The 16979-nt window shown below is 48.4% G+C and overlaps 1 protein-coding gene across 1 annotated transcript in view; it reads right to left on the bottom strand.

Annotated features, from left to right (window-relative positions):
• The window catches only part of LOC103704020 (ABC transporter G family member 51), a 46246-nt gene that overhangs the window by 12013 nt on the left and 17254 nt on the right, over positions 1 to 16979 (bottom strand). The window contains 12 exon segments of the mRNA XM_026803420.2: positions 1047 to 1274; positions 1381 to 1514; positions 2776 to 2859; positions 2964 to 3254; positions 3330 to 3662; positions 3962 to 4095; positions 4208 to 4300; positions 4431 to 4587; positions 4689 to 4792; positions 4995 to 5541; positions 7796 to 8077; positions 8146 to 8447. Of these exon segments, the coding sequence (XP_026659221.2) occupies positions 1047 to 1274; positions 1381 to 1514; positions 2776 to 2859; positions 2964 to 3254; positions 3330 to 3662; positions 3962 to 4095; positions 4208 to 4300; positions 4431 to 4587; positions 4689 to 4792; positions 4995 to 5541; positions 7796 to 8077; positions 8146 to 8447 (2689 nt within the window).

Genomic DNA, 16979 nt, shown 5'->3' with positions numbered 1-16979 from the left:
AACTAAAACCATATTTAACCTAGAACAAGTTAATTTTTTTCGTGTACCTTTTCTAAAAATATTCATCAGTAATGGGACCGTTAATTTCTGACTGCTTGGCAAAACTAGGGGAAACCTCCACCAAATAGATATTAAATGTTATTTCATCACCTGATTCATGCCCTAAAGCACAAATCCAAGATAAGTTAATAAATTTCAGGATCAGTTATAACAAAAATATCCTTTAAATGTACTTTATGTTGCAACTTATGTGATGTTATGTGATATTTACATATGTTTAGGACTTCAGCACATGCAAAACTCTTGACTAAAGCAACTAAATTGATACTCACAACTTATTCCTTAAAAACATGTGCACTTTGACAAGCAAGCATGGCAAAAAAATCCAATATCAGAATCTGGAGGACAGAAAAGGATGTACTAAAGATGTTTGGTGAATTGTCTATGCGTACTTATTGATCCCTTTGTCTGTATGGTCCTCAAAACAGCATGTCTTACCCTCCTTCAGTCAATAGAGTATCAATTATCGGTACTTCAAACCTTGGTAAGGACTGAGTTAGACAAAAGTACTTAGGAGGTTTACTCAAGGTAAGGAAAGGGAGGACATGGCATGCATTACCACCCAATAAGGTGCCTTGGTCAGAAGATCTTGGGTTTGCATGGTAAAATCGGAAAAGAGAAGAAGGCTTATAAAATCCTTTGAGGTAGGTTGAAATGAAAGCTATGAATAACTAAACTTCCATCGGTAGAGGCGAATCCCTAGACAAAAGAAGGGTGAAAAAGAATATAAGCCAAACACATATAGAAGGGGGCGAGTCTAGTTTATATTCTTATGAAAAAATAATGGGAAACATGATCAATTAACAGAATCTCGTCGCTGCATTATTAATTGTATTTAAAGGAAGAATTAATAGAAGGGGAAGAACTCAAAAATAAGTAAATAGAGCATTTAAAGAAAAAAATCAACCAGACTACGCAAAAATTGTAAGTAATCATTTGATCTGTAAAAAGAATGCATACAGCAAAATGGATGAAAATTGGACTACCTTTTTGAACCAACATTCCAAAACACAGATCCAAATATCAAAGAAGAAATTGTGGTGAAGAACAAGCGCACAGCGTTATATTGTGGACTTCTCCAGTATACAAGATTTTGCTTCAAATAGCAGATTTTGAATTGGGTCACAGTGTCTTGTGAAAATTCTGAGGAGAATTTCAACGGCTCTGTTCCAGCAGCAGGAGTGCTTAATTGATGAATCAAATCTTCAACTTCCCTAAGGCAACGAATTAAGTATTTTCACTTGTCCATGGCAAAATGCATAAAAAAAGGTTACGAAACCTTATTGCAAAAAGTTTTCAGTTTGCTACAACAATACTCACCTGAATTGATCCGAGTTTCTGTACACAGTAGCAAAGTCTAGACCAAGCCTTTCCTCACATGCTTGTGTACTAATTTCCAGCATCCAAGTTGCTGGATTATAACCATTTGGGATAGGAGGAACTCCAGGAATCTCCTGTATGTAGAAGACAAGTACATATTAACTGGATCATTCAGAATAAAAATAAATATCAGGTCTTTATGTCACATTTTATTAGCATATCCGATGATGTGGGTGTCTCGATCTATCAACATTACCATTCCACTTAATTATTCACTGTGTCAAGCTAACAGAAGCGAAGAGGATACAAAATTTGAGTCAAAGTTGCTTTTTTAACCATAACAGTGGCATAATGCTAGCACACGGCATATCAGTATTCTAGAAATAATACTGGATGTAGTAGCCTGAAGTTGAAAATGGATTAAAGCATATGAAGTTCCGGATGCAGAGTGAGGGAGATAACACCTATGAGATTATTCAAAAGCCAGAAAGCCCACGCAAACTTATTAGACAAAAGCACAAAGCACAAAAGGTTACTCATTTGGTCATTAGACTATGCCATATGTTTCAACAGATGGAAAGTAAACTTGTAGAAATATATTGGCTTAGAAAATGAGCAAAAAACCAGCTTTCGAAAGAAAGGCCATAAATATTATACAGCAGGTTTAGAAAATGCAATATCGGTGGACAAGATTTGGCCTATCCATGCTGTAGGTTAAGACTAATTAAATAGAATAATAGGTTAGGGATCATGCAAATACGAGAAAATGCCTATAACTCCTAACTCATGTATGGCAGGCCGCAGGCAGCAGATTCTCGACACTCTGACAACTCTCTCTTCTCTATGCATGAGTCATAGTACAACATGTGCCCATGGGAAAAGATAAACATGAGTGTTGTTATACACACACATATATATGCACACACACATACATACCTATGTATGTATGAATGTATATATGTATAACAAGCAGTAGTATCTTGGTGTTCGGAAGCCATATTCAAAATAGAGTAAACATGAGGAATAAAATGAGCATTCAACCTATACCTATTTAAAATCAGATCTTTAATTTCAAATCAAGCAGCTTTTATACAAATTAAAAATGGGGGGAAAGTAACATGCATCTTGTGTTATAATTTTGTAAAAACACAAGATGCATCTGACTGTAGAATTGGAGGGCATTAGACTTCTCATCACAGAAGGTGCTATTTTCGTTACAGAAGATTCCCTTTCCTTGAAAGAACATAACTGAATAACTAAAGGAAAACCTACTTCCCTACACAGAAGAAGGGAAGTGAGGGAGGTGGTGGTGGTGGTTGTGGTTTCTGTCGGTGTGGGTGCACATGTGGGTGGAGGAGAGATGTATATGGAGGTGGAGATCATATACAATGCTACCTGAAAGTAATCAATCATCCTTTGTGAGTTCACACCTAGCAAGCCTCCATATATGACACGGCCTCCACGTTTCATAAGAAGAAGCTGCACCATAATAAAGAAGGTGATAAGAAAAAAAAGGTTTGGACTTTGGAAGAAGTATCATAGTGGATAATTACAATATATACCGAAACTAAATGGTTTATAACCTCATCAAATGCTTCAAATATATCAATGCTCGGTTGGTGTATAGTGCAAACAACAGTTCTTCCTGTATCAACCGTGTTGCGAACAGTACGCATCACAATGGCTGCAGCACGTGCATCTAATCCGGATGCAGGTTCATCCATAAAAATAATAGAAGGATTTGCGACTAGCTCCACAGCAATGGTAAGACGTTTTCTTTGTTCAGTAGATAAGCCAGTACTTCCAGGCAAGCCTACCAATGCATGTCGCAGACCATCAAGCTCTACTAAAGCCATCACTTCCTCAACAAATGCCTGCAGGGAAGGATCTCAGATACACATTAAAGGTAAAATAATGGAAAAGATGAAGTTAGAGTATTGGCAACTAACAAGTCTATTCTCTTTGGTGATTTCTTTGGGAAGGCGAAGACTTGACGAAAACCAGAGAGATTCTTCAACTGTTACTTGAGGTGAATGTATATCATTTTGTTCAACATATCCTGATATTCTAGCAAAGGTGCTTTGTTCTTTTACATACCCAGATATTCTTATATCACCCTCTATATATCCACCAGTCTTCCTCCCAGCAAGCACATCCATAAGTGTTGTCTTCCCAGCTCCACTTGAACCAACCAATGCTGTCAAGACGTGTGGTCTAAACACTCCACTCACATTGGACAGTAGCTGCAACCGTGTTTCAGGAACTCCTTTCAATTTCATTTCCTATGATTTTACAGAGGATGATTTGTCAAAATATTATAAGTCTTAACATTTCTTCTCGAAAAATCATCTATCTTAACCAAGATTCGCCGTCTTGGTACCGGACCCCGTACCGGTGCCACACTAGCATAGTATCGGTACGGTATGGTACGAAATTTTTTTGGCGTACCAAGGGTCAGTACACCACTGGTACCCGTACTGGTACCAAACCAATACAGTGCACTTAGTACCATCCGGTTCAGTACAGTACGACATACCATGATCTTAACATGAAGCAAGATAAACAATTATTAGCTATCAACCTTCGGCATATCAACAAAGTAATTGACATTATGAAATGTCATGGATAATGGTTGGAAGGGAAGAATCATTCCTCTCCTCGGGGTACTTCCCTCCAAAGTTCTCATTTGAAATGACTCGGGCATGCTACTTCCTACTGCAATCACCAAGAGTTCCACAAGTTATTTAAAATGAAAGCAAAAGGTTTCCAGGAACATTTACAAAATAAACATGAGCTATAGAATGCATCTGCTGCAACAGGAGATCACCTTTAGATCTCATTTCAGAGTTAGTGCCTAAATCAATCTCTTCCTTCTTTTCTGCAGAATCAGATGGGATCACTGCCTGTGCCTTTCCCAGTGCTTTGATGACATCAAAAAATAAGTAAGAAATTCTATCAAGTAAAAATGAAACTAAAGCACAATAGAATACAAAGTAGGCATATCAGCTAAGCATATTACTGCTGGGAAATTTAAAAAACATTAGACTTACGGTTAAGGTATGCAAGGGCAAGGGTGCACAAAATGTTGAAAAGGATAGAATATGCTAATAAAACACCAACACCAAGCCAATACCAGTACTTCTGGGTGGGCAGACCATGTAAATGGAGAACATTGTTCCCAACTGTATCAGTTCCATAAACAGATCTCTGTCATCGAACAGCACAGGTAACAAGAATATCAATTAGGTCTCATGATTATTTCAACGACAATTAATGAAAGAAAAGGGTGGGGAAAAAAGATAACCCACCTCTTTCCATCTAGAGGCAGTGAACTCATTAACTGAAATTGCACGTTGTCCATGTGTTAATGGAGAAATCCAGAATGCCCAAATCCACCATGGTTTGATTGCATCTGCAATAATGAAACTAGTGAAAAAAACTACCACTAAAAGGAAAGATGGAAATTTTATTAGTTAAATACATGAAAAATAGCACTATTGATAGTGCAATAGGTGGATGACAGAGAGGACCATCAAACAATTCATTCATTAAAAAAAATGAAGCAACACAATCAGATCACCAATTCATCTTATTATCAGATCACCAAATCTAACCTTTTGGAACGATAAATCCCCCCAGCAAAAATATAGCTAATATTGCAAAAGATCCAAATGTATTGGCGATAATCACATCACGTGCAACAGATGCCATCATCCGGAAAAGACCCAGTGCCATTTGGTGTGTGGAAAAAAGTAAAAACATGAAGCGGAAAAACCTGAAGGTAAAAGATACTGTTAAATACAGACTATGGCAAAATTACCTAACAAAAATAATGTAAGAATACCTCCCAAAACTTGGTGCAAATCCTACTGGGTAGTAGACTATACAAGACCACACAACAGCTTCAACAATGGAGTAGGGAATACGTAATATCCAACTAGGAATTGAAAAGACCCAAGCAGGATGAAATAAATTGTCTCTCTGCTTATAGAAAACTGGCAGTCGGGTTATAGTGATTGGAAGCTCAGAAAATCCATTGAACATCATGTGCACCAATCCAAAAAACAAACATGAAAGATACAAATTTCCATTTTTCTCATCAACGGGATGTATCCTCGTGCGGAGAAACATTGTGCATGTGATGACTCCCACAAATGCAACCTGCATCAGATGTGTCAAGCAACAATTATTACATAATAATAAATGAGCGTGGGCAGAAAACACTTCCAAGTTAAATGAATAAGGGTTGTACACAATGTGGAAGTAGAAGATGTTCAACAAATGAGTCTCTTTAAATGTCTGCAATGAAGCAAATTTAGTTTCTATGAAGGACGTACACCCAAATATCAAATTACTCAGGTATATCAAAGATGTGAGAAGTTTTATCCCTGCAATAAATACTTATGTTTTTTTTCTCTCGCGACCTTCAGCATAGGAGGAGGGGGAGGAAAGGTACAATCATGTATTGAAAAATAAAAAATATAAGCATTAATTGCTTTCATGGTCCACATTATATGTTTTAACTGCATAGGAGCAAGGTTCACAATCTTAGTACCGAACCCCTACTGATACCATGTTGATACAGTATCACTACACCCCACATGTTGATCGGTTCAACATACCAACACCCGATACACCCCTTGTACCGAGTATTGGTTCAGAATTGGTATAGTATAGTATAGTATTGCTCAATATTCGGCGGTATGTACTGGTATCGTGAACCTTGCCTAGGAGCTTCCAAAGGTAGAAAGGAGAACTTAAAGAGCACAACTAACAATAGCTCATCGACAAGTTGTTTCCAACCTAGGGTCCTTAATGTAACTACAGATCAGCCAGCAGCATGCAAACTGGCAATCAAGATAATTCTGGAAAGTGACTTCTCCAGATTTTACATCACTCAAAATGCCAGAACCAGACATAGAAGGAAATAGTCATTATCAAGTCACATCTATTAGATAAATCTATCTAGAGTGGATCATGAGTGCGATATTAAGGCCATTACAAAGCACATCTTGAATGATTCCGATGAAGTCTCATTTTGGTTAAAAGTTGTAACTTGCTTTTGTTTCCAAAACTTATCTAAGACAGCCACTTAGCTGCCTAGGCTGTCCCACAAGATCTGGCTGGAACACTTTGCCTTTAGCTCTAGCATTTTTGAGACATTTACACAAGGTGGCTGCCCAAAAGCTTAGTCAGCACTTGTCTGCCTAGGTTACCCCCCTTGTTTGATGAGCATCTTGTTTTTTGGTTTTTTATGTCACTGAATTTTTAACCCATTTTCTTCAACTAAATTAGTATTATTTGAGAGCAAATAAGTGGAACGCATCTTACAGTACTTTTATAAACCACCTAAAGATGATTTTATTTTAAGATCACAACAATACATCTTTACCTTCCATCATCCAACAAATAAAGCCATCCATCTATTTTAAGACAACTTTGTCTGACAATTTACTAGACTGTATTTATAGGTTCTGTAGCATCTCTACGGCGAGCGTTTCACTATCTATGTGAATTTTGTTCTTCTTTTGTTAGGCAAATATATTTTGTTGTTTAGTACAATAATTGATCTTTATGATGTGTTCTCACAAATACTAGTTATGTTAAATCAAGTTTTGTTTCAAAACTTTGGATACTTTAAACAATATAACAAGAAATTTATTATGTAAGTAAAATTTAGTAATGGAACCAAAAAGTCCACTAATGCACAAATTAACTATTTAACGCCCTTCCCATTTACCTATCTGTTGTTCTTTGAAGAACAACTAACTTTACTAATTCTTTGGGAGTTTTTACTCCAACCACTGGCTTAGGCTTTTAAGTGGTTCACCAGCTAGGCATTTAATTGAACCTTGTTTGTGTTAATTAACTCCCTCAAATAATTTTGAAGATTAAGCCATTATTATTTATTTTATGACAAGGTCCACAAATAGCAAGAGAAGTTCAAATTAAGGAGCAGATCATTTTCAAGGTCATATTATAGATCGTACTATCTTCACAATAGCACGTCTTACTCTCAAATGCTAACATCCTTAGATATGAAATGGACTCTCAGAAGACTGAATGTAAAAGATGTTCATGCATTATCATAACAGCATGAATACACACATTAATTCATGCTTGATAGTTGATAGTCTATATATAACTGAAGTTTGCTTGCAATTTAAACCAAAAGGCACTCTTTCTGGCATAGATCTAATATTTGGCTCAAGTCCATTCGGGACTCACCACCACCTCATTTGTTATTTTCTGAATGCTAAGATCCATCAAAGAACGTAGAATTCTGTGACATGTAACATAACTGAAAGTACAGTGCCATAGCATGCTACATGCAAAGCAGATTTATCTTAAGTTCTTAACTCTTTAAGAATCCATCAAAAACATAAGAAATTCGAAAAAAAATATTGAAGCATACTTGACATGTTCTAAAAATGTACAGGAAACGATGTCGAGAGATAAGAAGCAGTTCCCGAGAGAAGCATGCTCCTAGAAGGTCTCTTGTTGATATAGCAAACTTTGTGCTGGCAAGAGCAGAGGGGAGAAATTTTGTCTCATCATTAGGAACAGAGAGAATGGATTCCACAGATTTTCCATATTCAGACTGTCTGAATGCCTCAGCAATTTCTGAAACAGGAAGAAACTCATAGGGCTTTGAACGATCAGACCAATACTGGGCTTGATCCTTTCTAGAGGTAACCTGAAGCACAAAACTCATTTTAAATACGTAAAATTCAGTAAATATTTAAATCAATATGAGAAGGATACCTCTTGGAGAAAGTCTGCTATTCCTTTGCGAGGTGGCAAGGAAAAGCCTAATGATTCAAAGAACCCAAGGACATGTTTCCTGGGACCATGGTAAACAATATGTCCTTCAGATAATAGTATAAGATCGTCAAAAAGATCAAATGTCTCTGGTGCAGGCTGCAGAAGAGACATCAGCACAGTTGCCTCCATTTGATGAACAAAGTTCCTCATGCACTTCACAATTTGATATGTAGTAGAGCTGTCGAGTCCTGTAGATATTTCATCCATGAAAAGTGTTTTTCTTGGTCCAACTATCATTTCTCCTGCATTTAGATACATAATAAAAATGAGTATACTGGTTTTTGCAGACGAAATTTACCAAAGAAGATATGAAAATCACAATATGAGACACATCATACACTAACTAAGGAATGAAAACCATACTAGAATTTTTTGTTTATGCATAAGCAAGTAATTGTTCGCGTGTTGTAAGCAGAGCAAGATTGGAGGTTGGGGAGTTTTTTATGTTATAGCTAGATCCAGGTTATAACCAAAATAACTTGACACATTAAGATATAATACTTGGAAATGGATATTTTTCATACATTAAGAGAAACTCTACAGAAGAATGTAATGATTTTTTAAACCAATCAAGGTATCATAAGCACACAGAGAGATTGTTTTGTCATGTAAAGACTAGAGCTTGTAGCCAGAAAAAGAAGCCTATGATTATCCTTTACTTAAAAACAATGCTATGACCAAGCATTTGTCCTGAATTTATAGTAGATCTGAGAGGATTTTAGTTTGGCTCCTATTTCTGTTGGATTGGACCAGTAATTCAGGTTATGTTAAACTAAAGCACATATCGTGTCCAGAAAATAAGGTTATATAAGAAGATATAGATATGTGATTTAAACAGAGAAACAGAGGTGTCATAGTCATACCTGTACTAGCATGTGTTTGAAGGTGCATTGGCCCTAAATAGGAATTGTTACGGGGGAAATAAGCCGCCATGCCCCACGTGACCGGCACGCGCGCCCAGGAAGACTACGGCTGCCCTTTGATCCAGCAATCCGACCCCGAGTCGGATATCCTCGGCTCCGCAGCCCGACCCCGAGTCGGCTGCCCTTTGATCCAGCGCTCCGACCCCGAGTCGGACGTCCTCGGCTCCGCAGCCCGACCCCGAGTCGGCTGCCCTTTGATCCAGCAATCCGACCCCGAGTCGGATATCCTCGGCTCCGCAGCCCGACCCCGAGTCGGCTGCCCTTTGATCCAGCGCTCCGACCCCGAGTCGGACGTCCTCGGCTCCGCAGCCCGACCCCGAGTCGGCTGCCCTTTGATCCAGCAATCCGACCCCGAGTCGGACGTCCTCGGCTCCGCAGCCCGACCCCGAGTCGGCTGCCCTTTGATCCAGCGCTCCGACCCCGAGTCGGACGTCCTCGGCTCCGCAGCCCGACCCCGAGTCGGCTGCCCTTTGATCCAGCAATCCGACCCCGAGTCGGACGTCCTCGGCTCCGCAGCCCGACCCCGAGTCGGCTGCCCTTTGATCCAGCAATCCGACCCCGAGTCGGATATCCTCGGCTCCGCAGCCCGACCCCGAGTCGGCTGCCCCTTGATCCAGCGCTCCGACCCCGAGTCGGAGATCTCTTGATAACGACAGGCTATTCCCCAGAGGCACGCCGCGGCCTCCTGCTCCACTACTCCCTGCAACGGCTGTATCCGATGCTGCTCCACGATCTCCTGCATCAGCCGTACAAAGCGGAGCCCCACTATGCCCTGACGTGGCCGTACCCGGTGCTGCTCCACGACGCCCTGTAACGGCCATGTCAGTGGCCACACCATCGTGCCCCACGATAACGAACCCCCCTGAGAGACCCCCCAGCCAGGTATATATGCGGCTGGGGGGAGAAAGGGGGGGGGGTGAGCAATATCTCCCAGAGCACTCTCTTACTTGCGATTATCACCTCTCCTCCTCCTCCAATCTCCTCTGACTTGACCGTCGGAGGGCCATCACCACCCTGGTGGTGGTGCAAGGCTTGTTTGCAGGTTTCTTGGCGGAAGGTGGAGCGCAACCAACACCAACCAAGACAACTCAGACGGAACCCCGTTCACACCGCAGTGCCAATCGTTCTCGGTTTGGACCACCAGCAACAGTTGGCGCTAGAAGGAGGGCCGAATCTTAGAACGATCGTAATGGCACGGCGAGGTGGTCGTGGAGCTTCCAATGCTTCCGGTCGCGGAGCCTCTCGCGCCTCCGGCCGAGAGGCTGCTGCGTCCCCAACGCACTCTCAGCAGCACTCCACCGCCCCTTCTCCCATTCAGACGGTCGAAGCTGCTCAGTTCGACCAGCTAGCCCAGCAGGTTCGCACCCTCGCGGAGGCAGTGCAGAATCTGCAGGGTGTGATCGCTCGGGGGCCGCAACGGGCTCAGGAGCCGCTGCCCCCCGAGCACTCGCCTCTTCCTCACAACCCGCGCTCCTTCCTCTCCCATGGAGAGGAGCGCCGGCGCGAGGAGGATTCTCGAGTGCGGTCCATTCTGCCAGGACCTTCTCATCGGAGCTGTGCGGGGTACGAGAGGCGGACCCGGGCGCGTTCTCAGACACCCCAGTCCTCGAGGGGCCCGCACTCCAGTCGGTCCCCCTCGCGCCGCTCCTTGTCCCCCACCCACCGGTCGCGCTCCCTGGACCGGCGGGTGGACGATCTCCACAGACAACTCCAGGTCCTGAAGGGCCACTCTAAAGATCCCTTCGCTGACTTGGAGATCTCCTCCCAGCCGGCGCTTGCCTCGAGGATCCTGCGGACCCCGAACCCGCCGGGGTTCAAAATGCCGGCGATCGAACCCTACGACGGGGCGGCGGACCCGCGGGACCACGTGGAGAGTTTCAGGACTCTTATGCTCCTCCATGGAGCATCGGATCCGCTCCTCTGCAAGGCCTTCCCGGCGACCCTCCGTGGCCCGGCAAGGGCATGGTTCGCCGGCCTGGAGGCTAACTCCATCCAGTCCTTCGACCAGTTCACCCGCTTCTTCATCAGCCATTTCGCCGTCAGTAGCAGGCGGCGACTGGTCTCCGACTCCCTCTTTGATGTCCGGCAAAACGAGGGAGAAAGCCTGCGGGATTATCTCACCCGCTTCAACAAGGCTACACTGGAGGTCCGGAACCTGAGCCAGGAAGTGGCTCTCTCAGCCCTGAAGCGTGGCTTCCGGAAGGGCAGACTCACCTTCTCCCTGGACAAACGCCTGCCGCGGAGCTTCCCGGAGCTGTTATCTCGGGCAAACCAGTATGCAGACGGCGAGGAGGCAGCCTCCCACCGGAACAAGGAGGCCGCCGAGGCCCCTCTAAAGCCCGGGAAGAAAAGGCGAAAAGAGGCACCCCAGAGGAGGAGCCCGACGCCTCAACGCCGGCGCAGAAGCCCGTCACCAGCAAGGAACCACGGCGCCACACGCCCTCGTTCTCCGCACCGACGCTTCAACCGGTACACCCCACTCCTGGCCCCCCGGGCCCAGATCCTCATGGAGGTCAAGGGGCGGGAGGACCTCCCGGTCCCGAGGCAGATGAAGAAGATCCCTGGGAGGAGGCCTTCTCGGGCGTACTGTGAGTACCACCGAGACCACGGCCACGATACCGAAGACTGCTTCCAGCTTCGGGACGAGATCGAGGCTCTCATTCGCCGAGGGCGTCTCGGTCGATATGTAAACGACCGACGTCCCCCGGCAGACCCGCGTCCGGCCGACCCGGCCCCTCAGGAGCCTCGGGAGCAGAATCGACCCGTTGCGGGAGTGATCCACACCATCACTGGGGGCTGCTCTCGGCCCGTGAGGAACGCAGGGGGCTCGGCGGAAGCATCAGGAGTGGCCGTCGCGAAGAGGCAGCGGGTCGGAAATGTAATCGCTTTTTGTGATGAAGATGTAAAGGGGGTTCAGACTCCCCACGATGACGCCATGGTGATCTCTCTCACTATGGCGAACTATGATGTAAGGCGTGTTCTTGTGGAAGGTGGGAAGCTAGCGCCGAATTGGGAAGGCCCGTATAAAGTTCGTTGGGTAAACCGACCTGGCTCCTACCAGTTGGAAGCCCTAGATGGCCGAGAAATTCCAAGGGGCTGGAATTCCGCTAACCTGCGGATGTATTACCAGTAGAACAACAAGGCCAGAAAGACAATTTGAAAAGGTGCAACACTTTTCATTTCAATAATTTCTGGTTACAATGGCGTGCTCGTGTGATTACAAGGAATTCCCAGAGGGAAATTAGGGAGTAAAGAAAGCAAAGAAGAGGTGGAGAATCCGTGGAGCTGAGGACCGAGGATCCCAAACCCTCAACCCAAAGCAGCTGCAATCCCACCGGAAGTGGGTGCTTCTAACCGGAGGCGCCATCCAGCACCTCACCAAAAAGACGAGGAGCCGCCGCAGAAGAAGCTCCCGCTGCCCCCAGGGGAACGCCGCCTCCAAAGGATATTCCCATCCTCCCCAGTGGTAGGAAAGAGAAGGAATTCGAGGGGGAAGAGCATATGGAGGCGCGGTCCCGGACTGAGCGTCTGGTGCAGAGCTCAATCGGGAGGCTGAACTTCAAGGAGGGGAGATGTGATCCCGGATGAAACGCCTAGAGCGGAGTTCCGCCGGGAAGACCCTCCTTGTTGATCCCAGATGAAACGGCTAGTTGGCTGAAGTCGCAAGGGGAGCGCCTCCCCTTTCCTTCAACAGGAGTCTCTCAGTCATATGCCAAGGAGGAGGTCCGCGATCCATGGCAACCTGAACAGCTCCGGCTTGGCAAACTCCATCGTACCTGCACCTGTATTTATAGCCAAACTGCGGCCCCCTGGTCGTTCCGATGCGGGTGGCTCCAATAAATGCAGGCGCATTGAAACCGGAGCCGTTCCGGCTCCCGAGGCGTATCTCCCCGCGATTTTCTAAGCGTCATTCTCCTTAAACCGCATTCTTTGTGCAGGACAATCCGGGTGTCATGTACCCCTAGGTCCACATATCTCCGCTCGCGCCCAGGCCGTATCCTCCTCGAAGAACCCGCGTATCGCGGCCGCTCAACTAACACTCCTCGCAAGCAGCAGCTGGCGATCCGATTTCCCAAGTAACGCATTAATTAGCGTTTAATGCCCTTCTCGTGTTCCCCCAGGCAACGCTTAGAGAAAAGGAGAAACATGATCGCGGCTGGCCACGGAGAAACCCCGTCGGGCAGCGAGCGACAAGCGCACGACCAGCGAGCGGAATTTTCCGAGGCTCGGCCCTCGGATGCCTGGCTAGCCCGATGATCATCCCGGGAGCAGACTAGCCGGAAGCCCCGACCGGTCGCCTCGGCTTGCGCCAGCCTTGGCCGACCAACGAGTGGAAGGTCCCGAGGCTCGGCCCTCGGATACCAGGCTAATCCGACGATCATCCCGGGAGCAGACTAGCCTGAAGCCCCGACCGGTCGCCTCGGCTCGCGCCAGCCTTGGCCGACCAACGAGCGGAATTTTCTGAGGCTTGACGGCCCTCGGATGCCTGGCTAGCCCGATGATCATCCCGGGAGCAGACTAGCCGGAAGCCCCGACCGGTCGCCTCGGCTTGCGCCAGCCTTGGCCGACCAACGAGTGGAAGGTCCCGAGGCTCGGCCCACGGATGCCAGGCTAACCCGATGACCATCCCGGGAGCAGACTAGCCTGAAGCCCCGACCGGTCGCCTCGGCTCGCGCCAGCCTTGGCCGACCAACGAGTGGAATTTCCTGAGGCTTGACAACCCTCGGATGCCAGGCTAACCCGACAATCATCCCGGGAGCAGACTAGCCTGAAGCCCCGACCGGTCGCCTCGGCTTGCGCCAGCCTTGGCCGACCAACGAGCGGAATTTCCTGAGGCTTGACGGCCCTCGGATGCCAGGCTAACCCGACGATCATCCCGGGAGCAGACTAGCCTGAAGCCCCGACCGGTCGCCTCGGCTTGCGCCAGCCTTGGCCGACCAACGAGCGGAATTTCCTGAGGCTTGACGGCCCTCGGATGCCTGGCTAGCCCGATGATCATCCCGAGAGCAGACTAGCCGGAAGCCCCGACCGGTCGCCTCGGCTTGCGCCAGCCTTGGCCGACCAACGAGTGGAAGGTCCCGAGGCTCGGCCCTCGGATGCCAGGCTAACCCGATGACCATCCCGGGAGCAGACTAGCCTGAAGCCCCGACCGGTCGCCTCGGCTCGCGCCAGCCTGGGCCGACCAACGAGTGGAATTTTCTGAGGCTTGACAACCCTCGGATGCCAGGCTAACCCGACGATCATCCCGGGAGCAGACTAGCCTGAAGCCCCGACCGGTCGCCTCGGCTTGCGCCAGCCTTGGCCGACCAACGAGCGGAATTTCCTGAGGCTTGACAACCCTCGGATGCCAGGCTAACCCGACGATCATCCCGGGAGCAGACTAGCCTGAAGCCCCGACCGGTCGCCTCGGCTTGCGCCAGCCTTGGCCGACCAACGAGCGGAATTTCCTGAGGCTTGACGGCCCTCGGATGCCTGGCTAGCCCGATGATCATCCCGGGAGCAGACTAGCCGGAAGCCCCGACCGGTCGCCTCGGCTTGCGCCAGCCTTGGCCGACCAACGAGTGGAAGGTCCCGAGGCTTGGCCCTCGGATGCCAGGCTAACCCGATGACCATCCCGGGAGCAGACTAGCCTGAAGCCCCGACCAGTTGCCTCGGCATGCGCCAGCCTTGGTCGACCAACGAGTGGAATTTCCTGAGGCCTAACCCTCGGATGCCTGGCTTAGCGCCGGAAGAGTTTCCTGAGGCCTAACCCTCGGATGCCTGGCTTAGCGCCGGAAGAATTTCCTGAGGCCTAACCCTCGGATGCCTGGCTTAGCGCCGGAAGAGTTTCCTGAGGCCTAACCCTCGGATGCCTGGCTTAGCGCCGGAAGAATTTCCTGGGGCCTAACCCTCGGATGCCTGGCTTAGCGCCGGAAGAGTTTCCTGAGGCCTAACCCTCGGATGCCTGGCTTAGCGCCGGAAGAATTTCCTGAGGCCTAACCCTCGGATGCCTGGCTTAGCGCCGGAAGAATTTCCTGGGGCCTAACCCTCGGATGCCTGGCTTAGCGCCGGAAGAATTTCCTGAGGCCTAACCCTCGGATGCCTGGCTTAGCGCCGGAAGAGTTTCCTGAGGCCTAACCCTCGGATGCCTGGCTTAGCGCCGGAAGAATTTCCTGGGGCCTAACCCTCGGATGCCTGGCTTAGCGCCGGAAGAGTTTCCTGAGGCCGAACCCTCGGATGCCTGGCTTAGCGCCGGAAGAATTTCCTGAGGCCTAACCCTCGGATGCCTGGCTTAGCGCCGGAAGAGTTTCCTGAGGCCTAACCCTCGGATGCCTGGCTTAGCGCCGGAAGAATTTTCTGGGGCCTAACCCTCGGATGCCTGGCTTAGCGCCGGAAAAATTTCCTGAGGCCTAACCCTCGGATGCCTGGCTTAGCGCCGGAAGAATTTCCTGGGGCCTAACCCTCGGATGCCTGGCTTAGCGCCGGAAGAATTTCCTGAGGCCTAACCCTCGGATGCCTGGCTTAGCGCCGGAAGAGTTTCCTGAGGCCTAACCCTCGGATGCCTGGCTTAGCGCCGGAAGAATTTCCTGGGGCCTAACCCTCGGATGCCTGGCTTAGCGCCGGAAGAGTTTCCTGGGGCCTAACCCTCGGATGCCTGGCTTAGCGCCGGAAAAATTTCCTGAGGCCTAACCCTCGGATGCCTGGCTTAGCGCCGGAAGAATTTCCTGAGGCCTAACCCTCGGATGCCTGGCTTAGCGCCGGAAGAGTTTCCTGAGGCCTAACCCTCGGATGCCTGGCTTAGCGCCGGAAGAATTTCCTGAGGCCTAACCCTCGGATGCCTGGCTTAGCGCCGGAAGAATTTCCTGAGGCCTAACCCTCGGATGCCTGGCTTAGCGCCGGAAGAATTTCCTGAGGCCCAACCCTCGGATGCCTGGCTTAGCGCCGGAAGAGTTTCCTGAGGCCTAACCCTCGGATGCCTGGCCTAGCGCCGGAAGAATTTCGGGAGCCAGGAGTCAGCAAGACGCTACCGAGAGTTAAAAGAAAAAGAAGGACGAAGGCGAGATGAAGAAACATTCAACTTGCATTAATTTTCATTGTTTCAGGGCCGAGGCCCATACAATTTGGCAAAACGCCGGTATACAAAAAAAAAAAGAAGACAACGAAAGGTACAAGAGGTCAGCTTGGAGGAACTCCCGGGTCGGGAACGTCGGGCTCGTCCGCAGGAGGTAGGGAAGCAGCAGGAGAACCAACAGGCAATGGCGCCGGAGAGGAGTCGAGAAGGGAGATCTCGCTCAGGTCAACTTCGGGGTACTTAGCCGACACCCTTGCCAGGCCCTCCTCGAAGCCTAAGACAAAGGCTTCGGCCCCCGCGTCCGACGCGTCACGGACAAACTCGTCGGACTGACGATAGGTCTGTACTGCCTCCGACATATCATGAGCGAACTCGGCGGACTGGCGATAAGCCTCTACCGCCTGACGCCCGATTTCCGCACTCCTCTCGGCCAGCGCCGCCTCTGCCCGCTCCATAATCTGGGCTTTCGCCTCCAAGACCTTCGCCACAATCCGGCCTTCCGCCTCGGTGGAGACCCTCAGCAGCTCAGCCCGAGCCTCCTTGTGCTTCGCTTCGGCAGCAATGCGAGCAGCCTCAGCCTCCGTCAGGCGCGAATGAAGCTCCTGATCGCTCGCACGGGACTTCTCCAAGGCCGACTCCAATTCGCCCAGCTTAGCTTCAAGAGACCGGGTTCGGTTGCGGGCGTTGTCGGCTGACCGCTGGGCCTTCTCCCACCTCTCCCGGTAGTCGGCAGCCTTCCGGGACTGCTTCTCGGCCCGCTCATCCGCCTTCTTGACCTCGTCCTCGAGACCCGAGGCAAC

Source organism: Phoenix dactylifera, chromosome 3, assembly GCF_009389715.1.
Source record: "Phoenix dactylifera cultivar Barhee BC4 chromosome 3, palm_55x_up_171113_PBpolish2nd_filt_p, whole genome shotgun sequence".
Lineage (NCBI taxonomy): Eukaryota > Viridiplantae > Streptophyta > Magnoliopsida > Arecales > Arecaceae > Phoenix > Phoenix dactylifera.
Note: the sequence above shows the minus strand (reverse complement) of the source record. Positions and strands in the feature narration are given on the sequence as shown.